Below are 17,250 nucleotides of genomic sequence, written 5' to 3' on the forward strand. Positions count from 1 at the left end.
ATGTGATACACAACATAGATGAATCTCATAAACATCATATTGAGCAAAAGAAGTCAGACACAAAAGAGCATACCATGTGTTATCCTATCAATATTAAGTTCAAAACAGGCAAAAGTTGTATCTGATGGTGGTTATCTTTGAGGAGAAGCAGGAGTAATGGTTACTGGCTGGAAGTAGGAAGGAGGACTGAAGTTGAGACCTCAGAACAAAAATATATAAAAGACAAAAGGCTGCTAGAAACTGGAAACTCTGCTGTATTGGAGGTTCTGCATTTTGAGCTAGTCAACATTTACAGATCTGAGAAAAGGCTTAGACTGTCCCTCCTGGAGAAAATCTGGCTGAATCTTGCCTCACTGAAAAATAAATAAAGAATGAACACTAATGTACAGTCTGTGCAGAACAAAAAATTCCACCAAAAGAACGTTAAAGGAGGTATACCATCCAAAACACTCAGAGAAATAATGTGACCTTGAAAGTAACTTGATGTGATAGCTAGGAAAATATTTCACCCAGACACTGTTCATCCTTTGTATAATCCAAGAGTCATGGCCTCTACTTGCCATTAAAAAAAAAAAAATGCGGAAGAAAAGGATAAACAGGAAAATATTTTAAATAAGGCCAAATAGCAAGAAAACTAAAAATACAGAAGCAGAATTAAAACCTACAAGGGGGCCGGGCGCGGTGGCTCACGCCTGTAATCCCAGCACTTTGGGAGGCCGAGGCGGGCGGATCACAAGGTCAGGAGATCGAGACCACCGTGAAACCCCGTCTCTACTAAAAATACAAAAAATTAGCCGGGCGCGGTTGTGGGCGCCTGTAGTCCCAGCTACTCGGGAGGCTGAGGCAGGAGAATGGCGTGAACCCGGGAGGCGGAGCTTGCAGTGAGCCGAGATCGCGCCACTGCACTCCAGCCTGGGCAACAGAGCGAGACTCCGTCTCAAAAAACAAAACAAAACAAAAAAAAAAAATAAAATAAAAAAAAAATAAAACCTACAAGGAAGATCTATTCTTTATGAATGGAGGTCTTTGCCAACACAGTAAAGAAAAATAAAGGTATAAAAATTGAAAAGGACATTATTTCATATAAATCATGATTTTGTACTTAAATATCAAATAATATGTAATTAATAAGAGTTTGGCAAGATTGCTGAATATAAAAATCAACATTCAAAAATTAACTATACATCTGTAGTCTACCAGTAAAGAGTAGAAAATTGAAATTAAAAGTATCACAGAATAGCAAGTATCAAAGGGTAAATCTATTAAAAGATATATAAGACCTCTAGAGATAAATTTCTATGAGAGATATTAAAGAAGGTCTAATATGTGGAGAGATATACCATGTTCATGGATTAGAAGAGTCAATGTTGTAAATGTGTTCATTCTCCCAAATTGATTTGTAAAATCAATGCAAATCTAAATCAAAATTCCAAGAGCATTTTTGTAGAACTTGACTACATGATGTAAATGTGTGTGTGTGTGTTTACAAGTACACATAATGGGTCAAGAATAAACACAACTTTTAAAGAAGAATGGGTCCTGTTCTACCAGATGTCAAGATTTGTTATAAACCTACGGTAATTAAGAAAGTGAGATATTTCAAGCATGGGTAGAAAAATGCATTAATGACAAAGATTAGTGAGCCTGAAAACAAAGCCAGGCATATATGGATACTTGATATCCAACAGACAGGTGGCACTGCAAAATACTGCCTTTTCATTTGGTACTTAGTACTTGTCTTAGTCTATTCAAATTGCTGTACCAGATTATAAACAACAGAAATTTATTTCTCACATATCTTTTTTCTTCCCCTTTTTTTTTTTTTTTTTTTTTGAGACAGAGTCTCACTCTGTAGCCCAAGCTGGAGTGCAGTGGCACGATCTTGGCTCACTGCAACCTCCACCTCCAGGGCTCAAGCGATTCTCGTGCCTCAGTCTCCTGAGTAGCTAGGACTAGAGGCATGCATCACCAGGCCAGGGTAATTTTTTGTATTTTAGTAGTGATAGGGTTTCACCACGTTGCCCAGGGTGGTCTCAAACTCCTGAGCTCAGGTGATCTGCCTGCCTCAACCTCCCAAAGTGCTGGATTACAGGAGTGAGCCACCACACCCAGCCTATTTTTCACATTTCTAAAAGCTGAGAAGTCCAAGATCAAGGCACCAACAGATTCAGTGTCTGATGAGGACCTGGTTCATGGACAGTGGCTATCCTCTCCCTGTGTCCTAACATGGAGGAAAGGCCAAGGGAGCTCTTGGGGGTCTCTTTTATAAGAGCACTAATCCCGTTCATGAGAATTCCACCCTCATGATCTAATCACTGCCCCCTGCCCCCCCACCACACACACACAAAGGCCCCACCCCCAAATACCATTACCCTGTGGGTTGGCATTTCAACATACACATTCTGTGGGGACATGATCAGTCTATAGCATGTGTTTACTGCTTTCATAGTCAAATGTTTAATAAGCCAGGAAAGAAACCTACGTTCACCATAAGACCAACTTCCACCACAAGTGGTTTAAGTGCCAATTTTTTTTTATAAAGTTTTAGGGCATAACATGGTAAATTTGGTTTTCTATTAAATCCATTCCAGAGTCAGTAATACAGAATAAAGAGGGTTTTATCACAGAAGCTTTGAGAAGATGGAAACAAGATAGGTCACAGTATGCCAAGAACAAATTCCCCAAGAGCAACAGAAGCACATGTACTCTCCTCTGTCATGGGGATTCTGAAGAGGTACAGCCCTAGAATGTCTCCCCTATAAATGGACCAGTATGTACTTGGTCAATAAGAACCACACTTGGGGTCAAGTGACTGACACAAATGAATGAAATTTCATGCCACCTATGGGTGCTACCGAGCACATCAGAGTTCTGTCCCCTAAACCCTTGTCTGGGAAGTATTTCTAGGCTGACAAGTCCACTGTGCCTATGGTTTCAGACCAAGGTTTCTGAAGCTTATAGCTGCAGACTGGCCACACTGCTCATGTGGTGTTCATAAACACACTAAGTTTACAGACATGTCTACTGTAGGCTACAGCCAGCCCAGGACCCCTAATCAAACCCAGTGAAGGCCCTGCCACAAACCCATTGTTAGAAAAACAAAATAAAACTCTCCACATTGTAAAGGAATGCTATAAAATCCTTCAAAGGCACATGTTTCATTTTAGAGACTAAAGAATAACTTTTTAGGCATGTTTGAGATGGAGCACAAAGTGGAAAATAGCAAGGAGTAGGGGCACCTTTGGTTTCCCAGCGCCCATATTTCTTGGGCTTCCTAACCACCGTCTGTCAAGAGGGGTGTGACTCTGTCCCAATTCCAGCCCCTCACCTCCCCTGTCACTCCCATAGGAGTCTGAAATACAGGCATGGCAGTTTATCATGTCTACTATGTCGGTAAAATCCTCTAGAATCAGGGATCTGGGAATAGTTGTGCCAGATGCCAAGAAGGAAGACCCAATTTAGCCCCAGGGAACTGTCTGGTTATGCAATGAAGAGAAGAGGCTCATAACAAGGGCTTGGATAAAAAACCAAACTGTCTGTGATGCAATGAAAAACCCTCAAGCTTAAAACACACACACATATACATTAAGTTGGCCAATCCCCAAGTATGGTGCCTGATTGAGGCCTCAAACTTCTTCCAGTCAAGGCATGAGGGAGATGCATCAAGCAAGCTCGCATTCACCAACATGTGTCAGGGAAACCATCCTACTTCCATCCTGGTAGGAAATCACGTTTCCTTTTTTTTTTTTTTTTTTTTTTTTTGGTGGGACAGAGACTTACTCTGTCACTCAGGCTGGCGTGCAATGGTGTGATCTTGGCTCACTGCAACCTCCGCTTCCTGGGTTCAAGCAATTCTCCTGTCTCAATCTCCTGAGCAGCTGGGATTACAAGTGCTTGCTGCCACGCCTGGCTAATTTTTGTATTTTTAGTAGAGACAAGGTTTCACCATGTTGGCCAGGCTGGTCTTGAACTCCTAACCTCAGGCGATCCACCTGCCTTGGCCTCCCAAAGTGCTAGGATTACAGGCTTGAGCCACTGCACCCGGCTGATCATGTTTCTTCCCTACAGATCTTGCTCTAAGAACTGAAATCAAAGACCACTTCCTTGAAAGGACTAGCTGCTGTTCTGGGTCATAGAGAACCCATTTGAGCATATGTAGAGCAACCGTTCTGTTCACCATGATGCTGACTCTACCACAATGTGGGTACTCAACAAACAGGTTCACCATTGTCAAGTACTGCTACCAACACTGGGTCTATCCAGAGATGAATAAGACAAGGCCTCTGCTCTTAAGCATTCACAGGCTTTCAGAACCAAAGAGCTATGCACAGGAATCACTGTGAAATGAGAAACAAGGGAACCAGGACCATGAGAAAGAAGCATAGGAAACTGAAGAGAGGTGATCAGAGGAGGCTTCCTGGAAGTCGGATTTGCAGAGCACTGAACTTCTAAGGAAGAGGTTAACAAACTATAGCCTGTGTAAAGGTCAAATACAGCCCACCACCTGTTTTTGTATGATCTGTGAAATAAGAATAAATTTTAAATATTTTAAGGTTTACATTTTAAATGGTTATATAAGCACTTATATAATATCTTGATTTTGCCTCTTAGCTACTAAAGCATAAAATATTTATAATCTGATCCTTTATTGCCAGCCCCTGTTCTAAGGCACACAAAAGACCCCAAGATGGTAAATTCAAGTCATAGCTAATGTTTGCTGAGAGCTTACTGTTCGCTGTGTGCTACACCGTGCAGACAGTACTTAATCTTCACAATATGCCTATAAAGGTAATGTTATTCCCACTTCACAGAGGAGGAAACTGAGTCATAGAGAAGTTAGTAACTTGTCCAGAGTCTGGCAGCCAAAAGTTAGTAACTTGTCCAAAGTCTCGAGTGTAAGTCTGATCCCAAAGCTGTCCTCTCAGTCACCAACTTTGATGCTTGTCCAATTCCCTATAGAGAGAACATGTGAGCAGAAGCTTAAAGCTTGGGACACATGTGAAAAACAAGCCCTCATCTGTCTGGAAACAAAGGGAAGGAGAGGCCAGAAAATGGGTAAAATCATGGTGGGAATTGCCAAGTAGAGTATAATTCTGCAATGAATGCATGGCAAATAAAATGGCATAAGGTAATTTCATTGCAACAAAAGCTGTCTATAGTAGCAAAAAATTGGAAACAACATAAATGTCTATTATTAGGTGGTTATATTATGGAATGTTATGTAACCTTTGGGAAAAAAAAAAGGTCATGCTTTATCTTCATTGTATTGGTCAGCTACTGCTGTATAACAAGAAACCCCTAACTCTTAATGGCACACAATTAGCATTTACTTTCAGGTGTCTGTAGATCAGTTGAGCTCAGCTGGGTAGCTCTGGGTTGCTGGTTGGGCCCACATCTGTTCCACTCATTGCTCAGCCTCCTAGGACCAGCGGTCTAGGTATGTACACTCTTCTTGTAGAGATGCAAGAGACCCAAGAGACAAATGGAAACAAGCAAAGCATGGGCTCAGAACTGACACTTGACCCCTGTTGGCCTAACAAGGCTCATGGACCAGCCCAAAGCCAAGGGACTTCCAGCTTTGGCAAAGGGAACTAAAGAGTTACACAGCAAAGGGTGTGGGGATGAGAAGAGGTGAAGAATTAGTTAGAATGATGACTCAACCAACTTCTTAAACTATTACAAAACAACATCTAAAATGTAGCTGGATACTTGCCACAGCTGAAACTACTCCTTAATCACAGTGACAGCCATGTACATGGTCTCTTCCTCAAAAGCCACAGTTCCATAAGGATGACTTCTACGTCTGAGATGAGCCTTTTAACCCCATCCACTCTCATAACTCCATGTGGTTAACATCGCCTGTACTGCCCACTACCTTGCAAATGAAGTGGCTGACATCTGCTCTGCCTGCCACCTTGAACATAATGTAGCTGTCACGTATACCAGCCCAACATTCTGCCACATTGCCCTCAAAGCCCCCCAGTGCAACCTGAGTAGATCCTGAGAGGAGGATGGACTGTGGGTTCTGAGAATGACCAGTTCTGCATTTGAGGCCACACTTTGCTTGCTCAGGTGCCCAACTCTAGGCCTGTGTTCCTAACGGCCATGCCACCCTGCCACATGTGCCCTGCCTCCATGGCCACCAACTGTCAGTTGCATGTCAGGGATCTCCTCAGCTGCTTTTCCCCTCCAAGGTTATCCTCGACCCCTCCTTTTTTTTTAGTAAAAGAAGTTTCACAGGCTAAAATCACATCTAGGGCATTCAATGAACCAGAGCCTTGATGACTGCCTATGAGACCAGTGATCCCAACCTGACAGAGCTTTGAGGCCAAAGGCAGGGGAGCAATCCTGGGTGGGCCAGTAGGGAGGGGTGTACCCATGGCAGAAAAGAAGGCAAATTTAGACATGTGTGTGTGTGTGTGTGTGTGTGTAATTGAGTCTTCAAAAATCTTTCTGAAAATGTCTCCCCAAAAGTTTAAGAACTTCCAATTCTGATAATAAAGAACTAAGATAATTTAAACCAACCCTTCTGCTGAAGCTACTAAAAAAATCTGGGCAAAATATGTTTAAAAGCACTTAAAAATTAACAAGGCCGTGAAGAAGTACCAGGATCCAATCTGATGGCAGCAAGACCCAGGGAGGCGAGACCAACTCTCAAAGCCACGTCAGCCCTGTGGCATTTGTAATCCTGAAGAAACAGCTGGTGTTTTATCAGCCTGCTTGGGCACAAAATGCCAGTGTCCAAGGTCCACTCAAGGTGAGGAGTCCTATTACCCCCCATTTAGAGAAGACCCCAAAGAACCACACTGTCAGGGTCAAGCAGCAGAAACACAGCCACAGCGTGCACTGTGCAGAACGCACTCTCCTGGTCCAATGAGTGCTCTCAATGAGCAATGGGTGGAGTGCACGCCTGCCCACTTTAAGAAGGAATAAACTTTCATTTGGTGAGTGACCACAGAAGGTCACTGTTGTTGACATCTGTTTTCACTTGAGGATGCACTATTAGCCATCTCTATGATTTCTTTGATGGCAAGTTCTTGGTTAGAAACACTGCCCCAAATCATTACATTGTGCCTAAGGAAGCACGCACTTCCATCTGTGACAATCAACTCTGTAACGTGGTTTATGGACTCGCATGGCAGCTAAAGTCCTGCTTCTGTAAATGCAAAGTTGTGAAATGCATTGTTTATTTTAAGCTAACCAAAAAGTCTAGAATCAGAAAATCTTGGGTTCAAATCCCTGCTTTTACCACATAGAAACTGTATAACCCTCGGTAAATTATGCACATTACCATGTCTCATTTTCCTCATCTGTAAAATATGGGTAATAATGATAATAATAATATCCACAGTCAGAGGCCAAACACTCAGCCAAGTGCCTGGCTACTGCGTAAGTGCTTAATAAATGGCTGTTATTACTAATACTCATTTTAGCCGAAATGTGATCCTGGTTACCACAGTTTAGAATAATAATGATCCAATAATAATAATGGCAGCAGTTAATAGCAATAGCTATAGCTCGTGGGCCAGAGATCGTTCATGAGTCTCAAACTCATACCTTTGAACATCCCAAGGTGAGCAATTAAAGGTGCACTGTGTTCACATGACTGTGAGACACCGGCCCAGCACTGCATATTTTGCAAGTAGATTTGATCTCTGACCCCAGAGGCTCCTGGGTCAGGTTGGGAGATAAGAAATGCACACTCAAGGCCATGGGCAGCTAAGAGGTCCCACAAGAAAGGAAATAATGTTGTCTCTGAGGAGAGAGAGGTGGGGAAAGCAACCAAGAGCTCCAGGAAATTCAAAACTGACTGCAGCTGAATCGGAGAACCTGGCTGTGAGTTGGGAGGCAGTGCACAAGTGTGAATGCGGGCAGAAGCTGCCGTGAATGTTCTCCCCTGCAGCATCGATCAGAATAGACAGCAGGCCCCAGGCAGCCCCACACTCGCAAATCTGTAGTCGGGCTGCTGCACCAGGGGCCTGTACCCGCCCACCCTCCCTGAACAGGGCCTAGGACTGGTGTAGGGGCTCTGTGAGAGCCTCACTTACTCTCTCTGACATCTTCATGGGCCACGCGGACACTGTGATCATCGTTGGCAGCCTTCTCAGAGCTCTTGGTTCTCATAACTTTTTTGTGGCTGTTTTTACCTAAAGGGGGAGAGAGAGATGCCTTTACTTTCACATATGTCAGAGCTGGTTCAGGATGCTGAGTTCAACTGTCCTCTCCTGCACAGCAGCCATCTCCCCTTCTGTTCCCCTGTTCCTAAAGATGGTGTCTTGGACTCTAAGGAGTCTCTAGTTAAAGGAAAGGAAATGTGTTATTAGAAACACCCAGGAGAACAAACACTCCTAATAAAAACAACGTACACCTGCACATTGTTACTATTATAAGACTGAAGATCACGCCTGTAATCCCAGCACTTTGGGCGGCCAAGGCACGCGGATCATGAGGTCAGGAGATCGAGACCTTCCTGGCTAACACGGTGAAACCCTGTGTCTACTAAAGATACAAAAAATTAGCTGGGTGTGATGGTGGGCACCTGTAGTTCCAGCTATTCGGGAGGCTGACGCAGGAGAATAGTATAAACCCGGGAGGTGGAGCTCGCAGTGAGCCGAGATCGCACCACTGCACTCCAGCCTGGGTGACAGAATGAGACTCCGTCTCAAAAAAAAAAGAAAAAAAATGACTGAAGAATACTTTTGGGTAGTACATTTGATCCTCACTGAGGCCCAGAGACATCATTTGTAGTTTCTGGAACTGGAAGTGGAGCCTCAGACTTGTGACCCCAGAGCTAGCATTTTCCACCCTGCTGGGCTTCTCCAACCTAACTCTCTCCCAGGCCCTGGCTTGGCACCTGTAGATAAGGATGCTGCCACCATTTGGGGAGCCTCCTTGCCATAGCCTGAGACACCTGCCTGCCACGCTCCTGCTGGCCCCCTGGCTCCTTCTCAAACTGCACCCCCTCTCCCTGCTCCAGCAACACAGGCCTCCTTTTAGCCTTCAGTTCATGCTTCTTCTTCACCAGAACTTTGTACTATGTTGTTCCTCCTGGAGCACACTTCCCTTCCCTTCACTCTCAAACTAATTAGCTCCTACTGATCCTGAAAATCTCAGCTCTGGCATTGCTTCCTTAAACTTTCCTGACCTCCCCACCAAATCAAATCCACTTTGATGGAAGTTGATAGCACCTGCTTTGGGTCAGGTTGCCTCTAGGTAGAGCCTGATGCAGGGGTTTGGATGCACAAGGTGTATTGAGGGAGAGGGAGAGGAAGAGAGGTAGGATGGGGTGAGGAAAGGAGCTAAGCAAGGCTGTGGTCTCAGCCAGAGTCAGGCTCAGCCCATCCCACAGGAGCAGCAACTACACACACGGTTGTCCTGACTCGGGACAAGGAGCTGTCATTTCTACTGCAGTTGGCTTCTGGCTACAGCCTGAGAATGGGAGATGTAGCCTTCCAAGGGTGCTTCTGCAGAGGTAGAAGCAGGTGTGAGCTGCCTGAAGAGGAGACTCCTGGTATCTGGGGCCTGTGTCCTGTGTGTCCCTGTGGGGAAAGAAGACCTGGGCGGGGCACTGGCAGCCACACTGCAGCTCTGCACCCATCTTGGGTGGCAGCATCCCAGTGGCAATGGGATGTGCCTGTTGATGAGACAGGGATGACTTCTGGCTTTGCTCACTGCTCTGTCTCCAGAGTCTGGGACTTAGGAGGCTGTGATGAATGAATGAAGGCATGAATGAACAAATGAACCAGTCAGTGAGTGACAAACGAAAACAAGAGGCAGGGCAGGTCTGTGGAGAAAGAAACTTAGCTTGAACTTTAAAAGCCAGTTGAAATACCAAAATCAGCTGGTGGATTCAATAATGAAATCATTTCCGACTATGTTACAGTCACCTGCTAAAAGGACACTTATTAAGAAAACCTTAAATCTTCAAGAAATTCAAGGGGTACATTGGGCCAAGCCAAAGGAAACCCCCTTTTTGTTATATTCTTGGGTGGTACCTGCTGGAAGTATCTTTCATTTCCATGTAAGCTTAAAATAAAATAAAAAAATTAAGTGTCCCCATTAGTGTCTAGAAGCCAATTAACTGAAACCTCTGTAAAGGCCAGAGGAGGAGGGCAAGTCAGAGACCTGAACCCACATCTCTGCCTGATGCTGCTTTGGCCTGTGTCCTGCTTCTGTGGGTGGGAACATCCCGGCTGGTGGGAAAACCGTGGAAGGAGGCCACCTCCTTAAAAGCCTGACTGGAGCTCCGTAAAGACCTTAGTGGCTCCACAAAATCAGGAGCATAACTTCTGATAAGGCTGAGTTGGATTTTGCAGAAATATAAGATGTTTTAAGAAAAGGAAAGGAAAAAATTACGCAAAATATGTGAGAAAAAAAGCCAAAGTTCTGGAAAATAATGCCCATTCCAGCCTTCCCCAGAAGATGGTGTTCACGACAGCCTTCCTTCAGCCAGGGCCACCTCCATAGGCCCTCCACGGAACAGGCAGTGAGAGAGGGAGCCAGGCAGCCCCCCAACATCACCGCCTGGGCAGCCCCCACACCACAGCCCAGCCAGCCCCCACACTACAACACCATGGCCCCGGCAGCTCCCAATACCGTGGCCTGCGCAGCTTCTAATACCATGGTTTAGGTACCCCCCACCAACCCCGCAACCATAATACCATGGCCTGGGCAGCCCCCACACCACAGCCTGGACAGCCCGCAATACCACGGCTTGGGCAGACCCCACACCATGGTCCTGCCAGACCCCACACCACAACACCGTGGCCTGGGCACCCCAGGCCCAGGCAGATTCAGGCCTATGAGGAAATGGCCCCGTTCAGCTCTGGGACTCCAGTGAAAGTCTGGATGTCAGGCGAAGGTCCTACTACACTGAGAGTGTGACTCTCCTGGCAGGGGGAGGGGGCTGGGATCAACATGTGGGGAACAGACTCCCCGAAGGGAGTGGCAGATGGGGCTGAGATAGCAGACAGGGGCCCAGCGCCTGCGCCGGGGAGGAGGCAGCTGGCGGTTGGGAGTACAGGCCTAAGGGCCTGGTTCCAGTCTGGGGTGCTGCTACGTCTGCCCCTGCACCCACAGGTGTGTCCTGGGATGACCTCGTCACCTCTCTACACTTCGGTTCCCTCATCAGTGAAAGGAGAAGGCAACAATACCTGCCATGGTGGAAGCTACCAGCAGGAAACAAAAATGCTGCCTGAAGTGCTTAGGGTGGCCCTGGCCTGCACCCTCACTGACCAAGACCTATATCTTCTCACCCATCATAAAGAGCTATTCCAGTTGCTGGAGGAATAATAGCTAATGTGCATAGCATGGTTCAAAATTTACAAGGTATTTTCACATAGATTCTAATAGGGTCTTTGCATACCATTTTATAGATGGGGATACAGATGCTCAGAGGGGAGAAGAGAGCTGCCCAAGGTCACGGACAGAGCCAGGAGGGGACAGAGCTGGAGACTGACTCCAAATCTGAGCCCTTCACAGACAGCACACAGGACCCCCCTTCATAGCCCCTTCCTCTCTCCTAACAAGAAAGGCGGCATATGGTCCATGCAGATGAAAGAAGAAAGCAAAATGGAAACAGTGTGCAGAGAAGGGGCCAGGATCAAGCCAGCATCTCCATCTGGGCTGCATGACAAAACCAAATTCCTTAAAAGTAGCAAACTGAATTGCCAATGCGGGCCACATGTTCTATTCTGGTCTACAGTGATAAATATAATTCTTGGTTAATAAAGAACTATTTTTCCCCTCACTATACAAAGGGCTTACAGTAGCAACCCCCAGAAGCCAGAAAAAAAAAAAAAATGCTTTGCTGCAATTTTGCATTTTCCCCAGGAAATTCCAGTCCAGCTGGCTCTGCATTCCTACAGTGAAGGACCCAGCCCAGGGCTCTGAGGTCCTTGCCTGCTTCTGCTTAAGGAACCCACATTAGGAGAAAGAAATGACCAAAGAGGTTCTCTGGGGCTCCCCAGAATTGCAGCACTAAGGCTAAATCACCACAAACACACCAGATCTGCTGGGAACACTCACACAAGGAGAGCCAGGAGAACTTCACAGGTGAACACAAAAATCTAAACAAAAGCAGTGAGAAACGCCTGCTCTGTGTGATGTTGGCAGGGAAAGGGCCACGACACAGGGAGGAACCGCCTGCACCCTTATCCAATTCTGAGGACAGGAAGCTCCCAGAGGAAATAAGAATCCAGGGGATCAGTGGGTCCTGAAGGGTGAGTTGAGCAGTGGACTGATGCACTGGCTTCCATCCATCTCAATGACCTTGATGGGAGCTGGAGGGGAGGCTGTGGGCTGGACATGGAGGTACTTGTGAAATTGTCTAAGAACTTTTTACCAAAACTAGACCAAAATCAATCAATCGAACAACCCATCAAAATCCCATGGCCTGCCTCTCTCTCTCTCCCTCTCTCTCTCTCTCTCTCTCTCTCTCTCTCTCTCTCTCTCTCTCTCCATTGTGTCTTCTCTGGGAAACCTGCCTGGTCAGTCCTGCCCTCCTCTGGGTCAGCCTTTCATGTAGAAGACCTGGCCTCAGATCTGGGCATAAGGAAGAGTGGGCTTGGTTGGGGCAGCAGTGCCCTGTGGTCCCCCACTCTCGCCCTTTGTGCAGCCAGCAGCTGCCTTTCTGACTTGCAACCAAATAGAGTCCTTTGCCTTTAAAGAGACACCCCGGTAACAGCAGCAGGTGGGTATGTGCAGACACTGTGCAGGGAGCTGTTGGTACCTGCCAGTCTCATTTTAGATTCCATCTGGAAACAGAGCCTGAGACAAGAAGGCCTTGGGCACAGTGCTGTATCAGGGAGGAGATTTCAGGTAGCACAGGTGAAAAGGTGAAAGGGGAAATAGCAATAATTTAGGCTGTGTTGTTTGGCAGGACCCAATGGGGACTCAACCTGGCTGGGGACTCAGGGTGGGGTTGGGAGGGGAGACACCTCTGAGCTGCCCCTCCAGAGGCTTCGAGGCTGGGAGGCTGGGAGGCTGGGCATTGACCCATCCGATCGCACACCTCCTCCAAAAGCTTAGGTTATTAATTGTTCCCATGCCACATTGAGGAACTGAGGCTTGGAGAGGTCACAAATGCCCGTGAGTGGCAGAACCAGACTTTGACCTCAGCTCTCTCTTAATCCTGAAAAAACTCACCATGGGGCACCTACCTGTGCCTAGCACGAACCAGGCATTCCATACAAATCTGTGACATCAGGGGCTTAAATTAACACTTGAAGGTGTTTTGTGCCATGTCAACCAGCCTATGATGCCCAATGAGTAGCCAGCTGGCTGCCAGCCAGATGTGGATACCATCCCTTCCAGGAGCCATCCAAAGAAACCCTAATTTCCTGGGTTTTGTGACCCCAGAGAGGTAGCTGCAGTGACTGGGGCCTGAGAGGGCCACAGAGGGCAGAGCCATTGCTGGAGATGCCAAGCCTGAGAGCTCAGGCTCCCTGGACCCTTAGGGACATCCAGAGAAAACCCCCACCTCAAAAGTCAAGGCTCCAGGGCCAGGCTGCCATTGTCCCCACGCTAAAGGTGCCATGAGCTCCAGCAGCCATGGACACTTGGGGCATAGAGAAAACACAGTGGCTATTTTTAAGAACCACAGCACGCAGGCCAGCTTTCGCAAACGTGGGAGTGTCCTCCTTTATTATCCATGCGCGAGCCCTGGTTTCTGGAACCTTGGGCACAGGCAAGAGGAAATTTGCCAGCATTAATAGTTGACTTTGGAAGGCATTTTGGAAATGGAGGTGGTGTCTTAGAAAGCTGCTTGCTAATGTACAGGAAATGACGTCCTCTCCCTTGGAATTTTGTAGGGAGTTTACCTGGACAAAACACTTTGGATTTAACTCTTAAAGTGAGCATATGATTTGACATTAAGGATTGCTTGTTGATTGTTTAGGTATGCTAATAGCATTGTGATTGCTTTGTAAAGTACTTACTGAAATATTTACAAACACAGCCTCCTAATCCTTACACTCCCATTTTTCCCAGGAGAAGACATTTCCATCCAAAAGCCAAAGGCAGCAAACCACCCCGAAAAGAGAAGGAAAGCTTAAATGTGAAGCCCTTTTCACCAACTGGCTCACAGCATGCACAACAGAAAAGGCTTTGTTTACAACCAAATATGCTCAAAGAACAACTCTTTGGTTATTTCCCCCCTGCAACTGGGGCACAGCACAGTACAAAATGCAAACTCAATTATTCTGAGTACAGACACACAAACGTGGCTCGCTGCCCCCTCTGCAAATTCCGTGGGCTCAAGACTATGGTGGTGATGTGGGTTTGGCCACATTCAAACAGTGGCTCATTCTCACCAGCACATGAAGAAAGCTATGAACAAAGGACTGAGCAGAAACTCAAATTTAAAGACTACATATCCAAGCCTACTTCTAACCCAACGTGCAATGAAGAGAGAAATAAATAAAATCTTCAAATCCCTCATTCAAATCAATAGTTCAGCTTATTATTTGATTTGTTTGTCACTGCCAAGTGGGAGGAAAAGGGTAAGTTCAATAACTATGGTTTATTTTTCTGTTCTATTTTATTCTTCAAAAGGAATATGGCTGCAAACCAGGGTCATCAATTTGAAGATAGCATGCAAAGTAAGACACCCCCAAATCCACTTGCACGTGCAAAATGTGGCCCCTTTTCTTATGTTTAACCCTGGGATAATGAAAACTGAGGACCTGAGAGTCACTCCCATGGCCTTAAATCATTCCAACTGCAGGGATCTAGAAACTGTCAAATTCAGTTTGAAACAGCTAAATAAATGGAATTAGAGAGCAGAACGTTGTCAAGCCCATATGAGGAAGAACATTCTAGCAATAAGTACTCTTCATCCACTGAAAGGTCCATCCATGGAAGCCTATGAGCAGAGGCTGGGCGGTTCACTGTTAGAATCTTGCAATAAGCAAGAATCTGTGCTCAGTTTCCACTTAGGTTCCTCAGAGTTCTAAAATTCTGGGATGGATGAGTGTTCACAACGAGGAACTCAGAAATTGTACAGTACCAAAATCCTACTGCAACCTAAGAAAAAGATTCTTCAGTTCCATATCCTGATAGTGGTGGTGGTTCCATGAACCTGGACATGTGATAAAAACTGCAGAGAACATGCATACAAATGCATGTAAGAACTGGTCAAATCTGAGTAAGGCATGTAATCTAGTTAACAGTGTCACTGTCAACCTCCTGGTTTTGATACTGTATACAACGGTGATTCTCAACCCCCTGGGGGTATTTGGCAATGTCTGGAGACATTTTTGGTTGTCACAACACGGGGGAGAGTGCTACTGGCATCCAATTTCAAGTCCAGGGACACTGCTAAACATCCTACAATGCACAGGAAGGCAACCCCCTTCCTCCTCTTTTGGCATGCACACACAACACACACACACACACAAACACACGGTTGGCCCAAAACATCAAACCTGCCAAGATTGAAATATCTTGTACTAGAATCATCTAAGAGGTTACCATTAGCGGGAGCTGATAAAGGGTACATGGGGCCTCACTGTACTATTTTTGCAATTTCTTGTGAGCTTATAATTATTTCAAAATAAAAACTTAAATAAATGTTTTTAAAGATTCCATTCTCTTGAGCATATTGGGGCTCTACTTCTCCAGAAACCTGTCAGTCACTCATGGAAAATGCAATATTCTCAACTATCCAAAGGGTTCCGTTCTCCAAGCATCTCCATGAACGTCAGCATGTAATGCCCACTGGGCATTTCTGTGGTGGTGTGAAAGAACAGCCAATGGTCAAAGCCAGAACCCACACCCAGATCAAATCCCCAATGCCCTCAGCTCCTTGCATAAACCCCCTACAGGGTTAAAAGAGGGCTCCCTTCTGGGGCCTACAACATAGAAAATCTGCCTGTTTGGAAATTCACTGGGGAATCACTTGCTGAATACATCTTTCCTTGAACTCACTTTTATGCAAGACAAAAGCTATCTGGGAAATATTTTATCATCTGCAAAGACAAAGTACATATAGACTTTTAGTTAGTTATATATGCTTTTATACTCTTATGCATCTCTAAATTGAACCCCTCACTCCCACCTCAGTGCCTGGTACATAGCATTGCATCATCCACCCAGTGAAGCAAAGTACAGAAGTTTGCATTAAACACTCCAGGCCACAGTCCAATGTTCCTTCCTATGTAAGTGACTTCCTAAGATATTCCAAAACAATCCAATGCGGAGATAAGTGCTTCTGTTACACCATGAGCAGCATATAGATCAAGCCACTACTTAAAGTGGAAAAAAGTAATTTTCTCCTAGTGTAGTTTAACTGCGCAAAACTGTCACTGACTCCCCTAACCAAGTTCATGCTTAAACCAGTCTTCCCACTCCGGTCCAGGGCAGAGGATTCTGCTGAGCAAACACCAAAATAAAAAAGGACAGGAGTTAAAAATATGAGATAAATGTCACACTTGTCTTGCCATGGTTGAGGAGAGCTCTAAAAAAGCCCCCCAGAATTCATTAGAAACAAGGCTGACATGGTAGCAGGTCCGGAGGCAGCTGTCCCAGCAGGCCTCTGATCAGAGTCTCTGGATTTTCCGAAGATGTGTTTTCAGTATGGGGCTTGGAGATCCCGGCAGATGCCAGGGCCATGCTGAACTGGGCAAAGCGTCCTGCAAAAGCAGAGACTAGACACCGAATAAACAGGCTCCCCCATGGCCTGTCTCTGCCTGCAAGATGGCCTTCCAAAAGCAAAGGAGCTTTCTCTTGCATATTCAGGTTACATTCTGATTTCTCCTCCAGAGACCCCATTCCAAGAGTGGCAAGAGCTGTTTCTCCCAGGACTAAAGAGAGTCACCTCCCCATGTAACCCCTGAGTCTGCAGACACATTAGTCTGTGGACACAGCTCAGGCCTGGTTGTGACTTTCTGAGATGTTTTCTGTAGGGAAAGAAACCTATCTTAGGAATGATGTCCGGTCACTTGCACGAGTCCCCAGGACAATAAAAGCTGACTTACTTGTCAAGTCTTAAACATCACCTCTTCGGGGAAGCATTACCCAAGCCCCCACAGATTCAGTGAGCTCCCCCAGCTTATGTTTCCTTAACTCCCCGCACTTCTGTGCAACGCTCAGCACAACTACATTACTTTCTCAGAGTCCCCAGCTAGTTCCATGTGGTGGGGGGGCAGGGAAGAGGACTGTCTTGCTCTCCCCATGCCTAGGATCTCACCCAGCACCGGTGCTCAGCAGGCTCTTTTAACAGTCTGTGGAATGAATGAAAGGTTCACAGGA

General features: G+C 45.9%; 1 protein-coding gene across 2 annotated transcripts in view; it reads right to left on the bottom strand.

The window, feature by feature from the left end:
- The window catches only part of CPXM2 (carboxypeptidase X, M14 family member 2), a 146,183-nt gene that overhangs the window by 126,680 nt on the left and 2,253 nt on the right, over window positions 1-17,250 (bottom strand). The window contains exon 2 of one of the 2 annotated variants that reach the window (XM_005566674.5): window positions 8,049-8,147. The exons of the other annotated variant lie outside the window; for it this stretch is intronic. Coding sequence (XP_005566731.3) covers window positions 8,049-8,147 — 99 coding nt within the window. The remainder of the gene's footprint in view (window positions 1-8,048; window positions 8,148-17,250) is intronic. 2 annotated transcript variants of the gene reach the window in all.

The sequence above is a fragment of the Macaca fascicularis genome, chromosome 9 (assembly GCF_037993035.2).
Source record: "Macaca fascicularis isolate 582-1 chromosome 9, T2T-MFA8v1.1".
NCBI classification, from domain to species: Eukaryota; Metazoa; Chordata; class Mammalia; order Primates; family Cercopithecidae; genus Macaca; species Macaca fascicularis.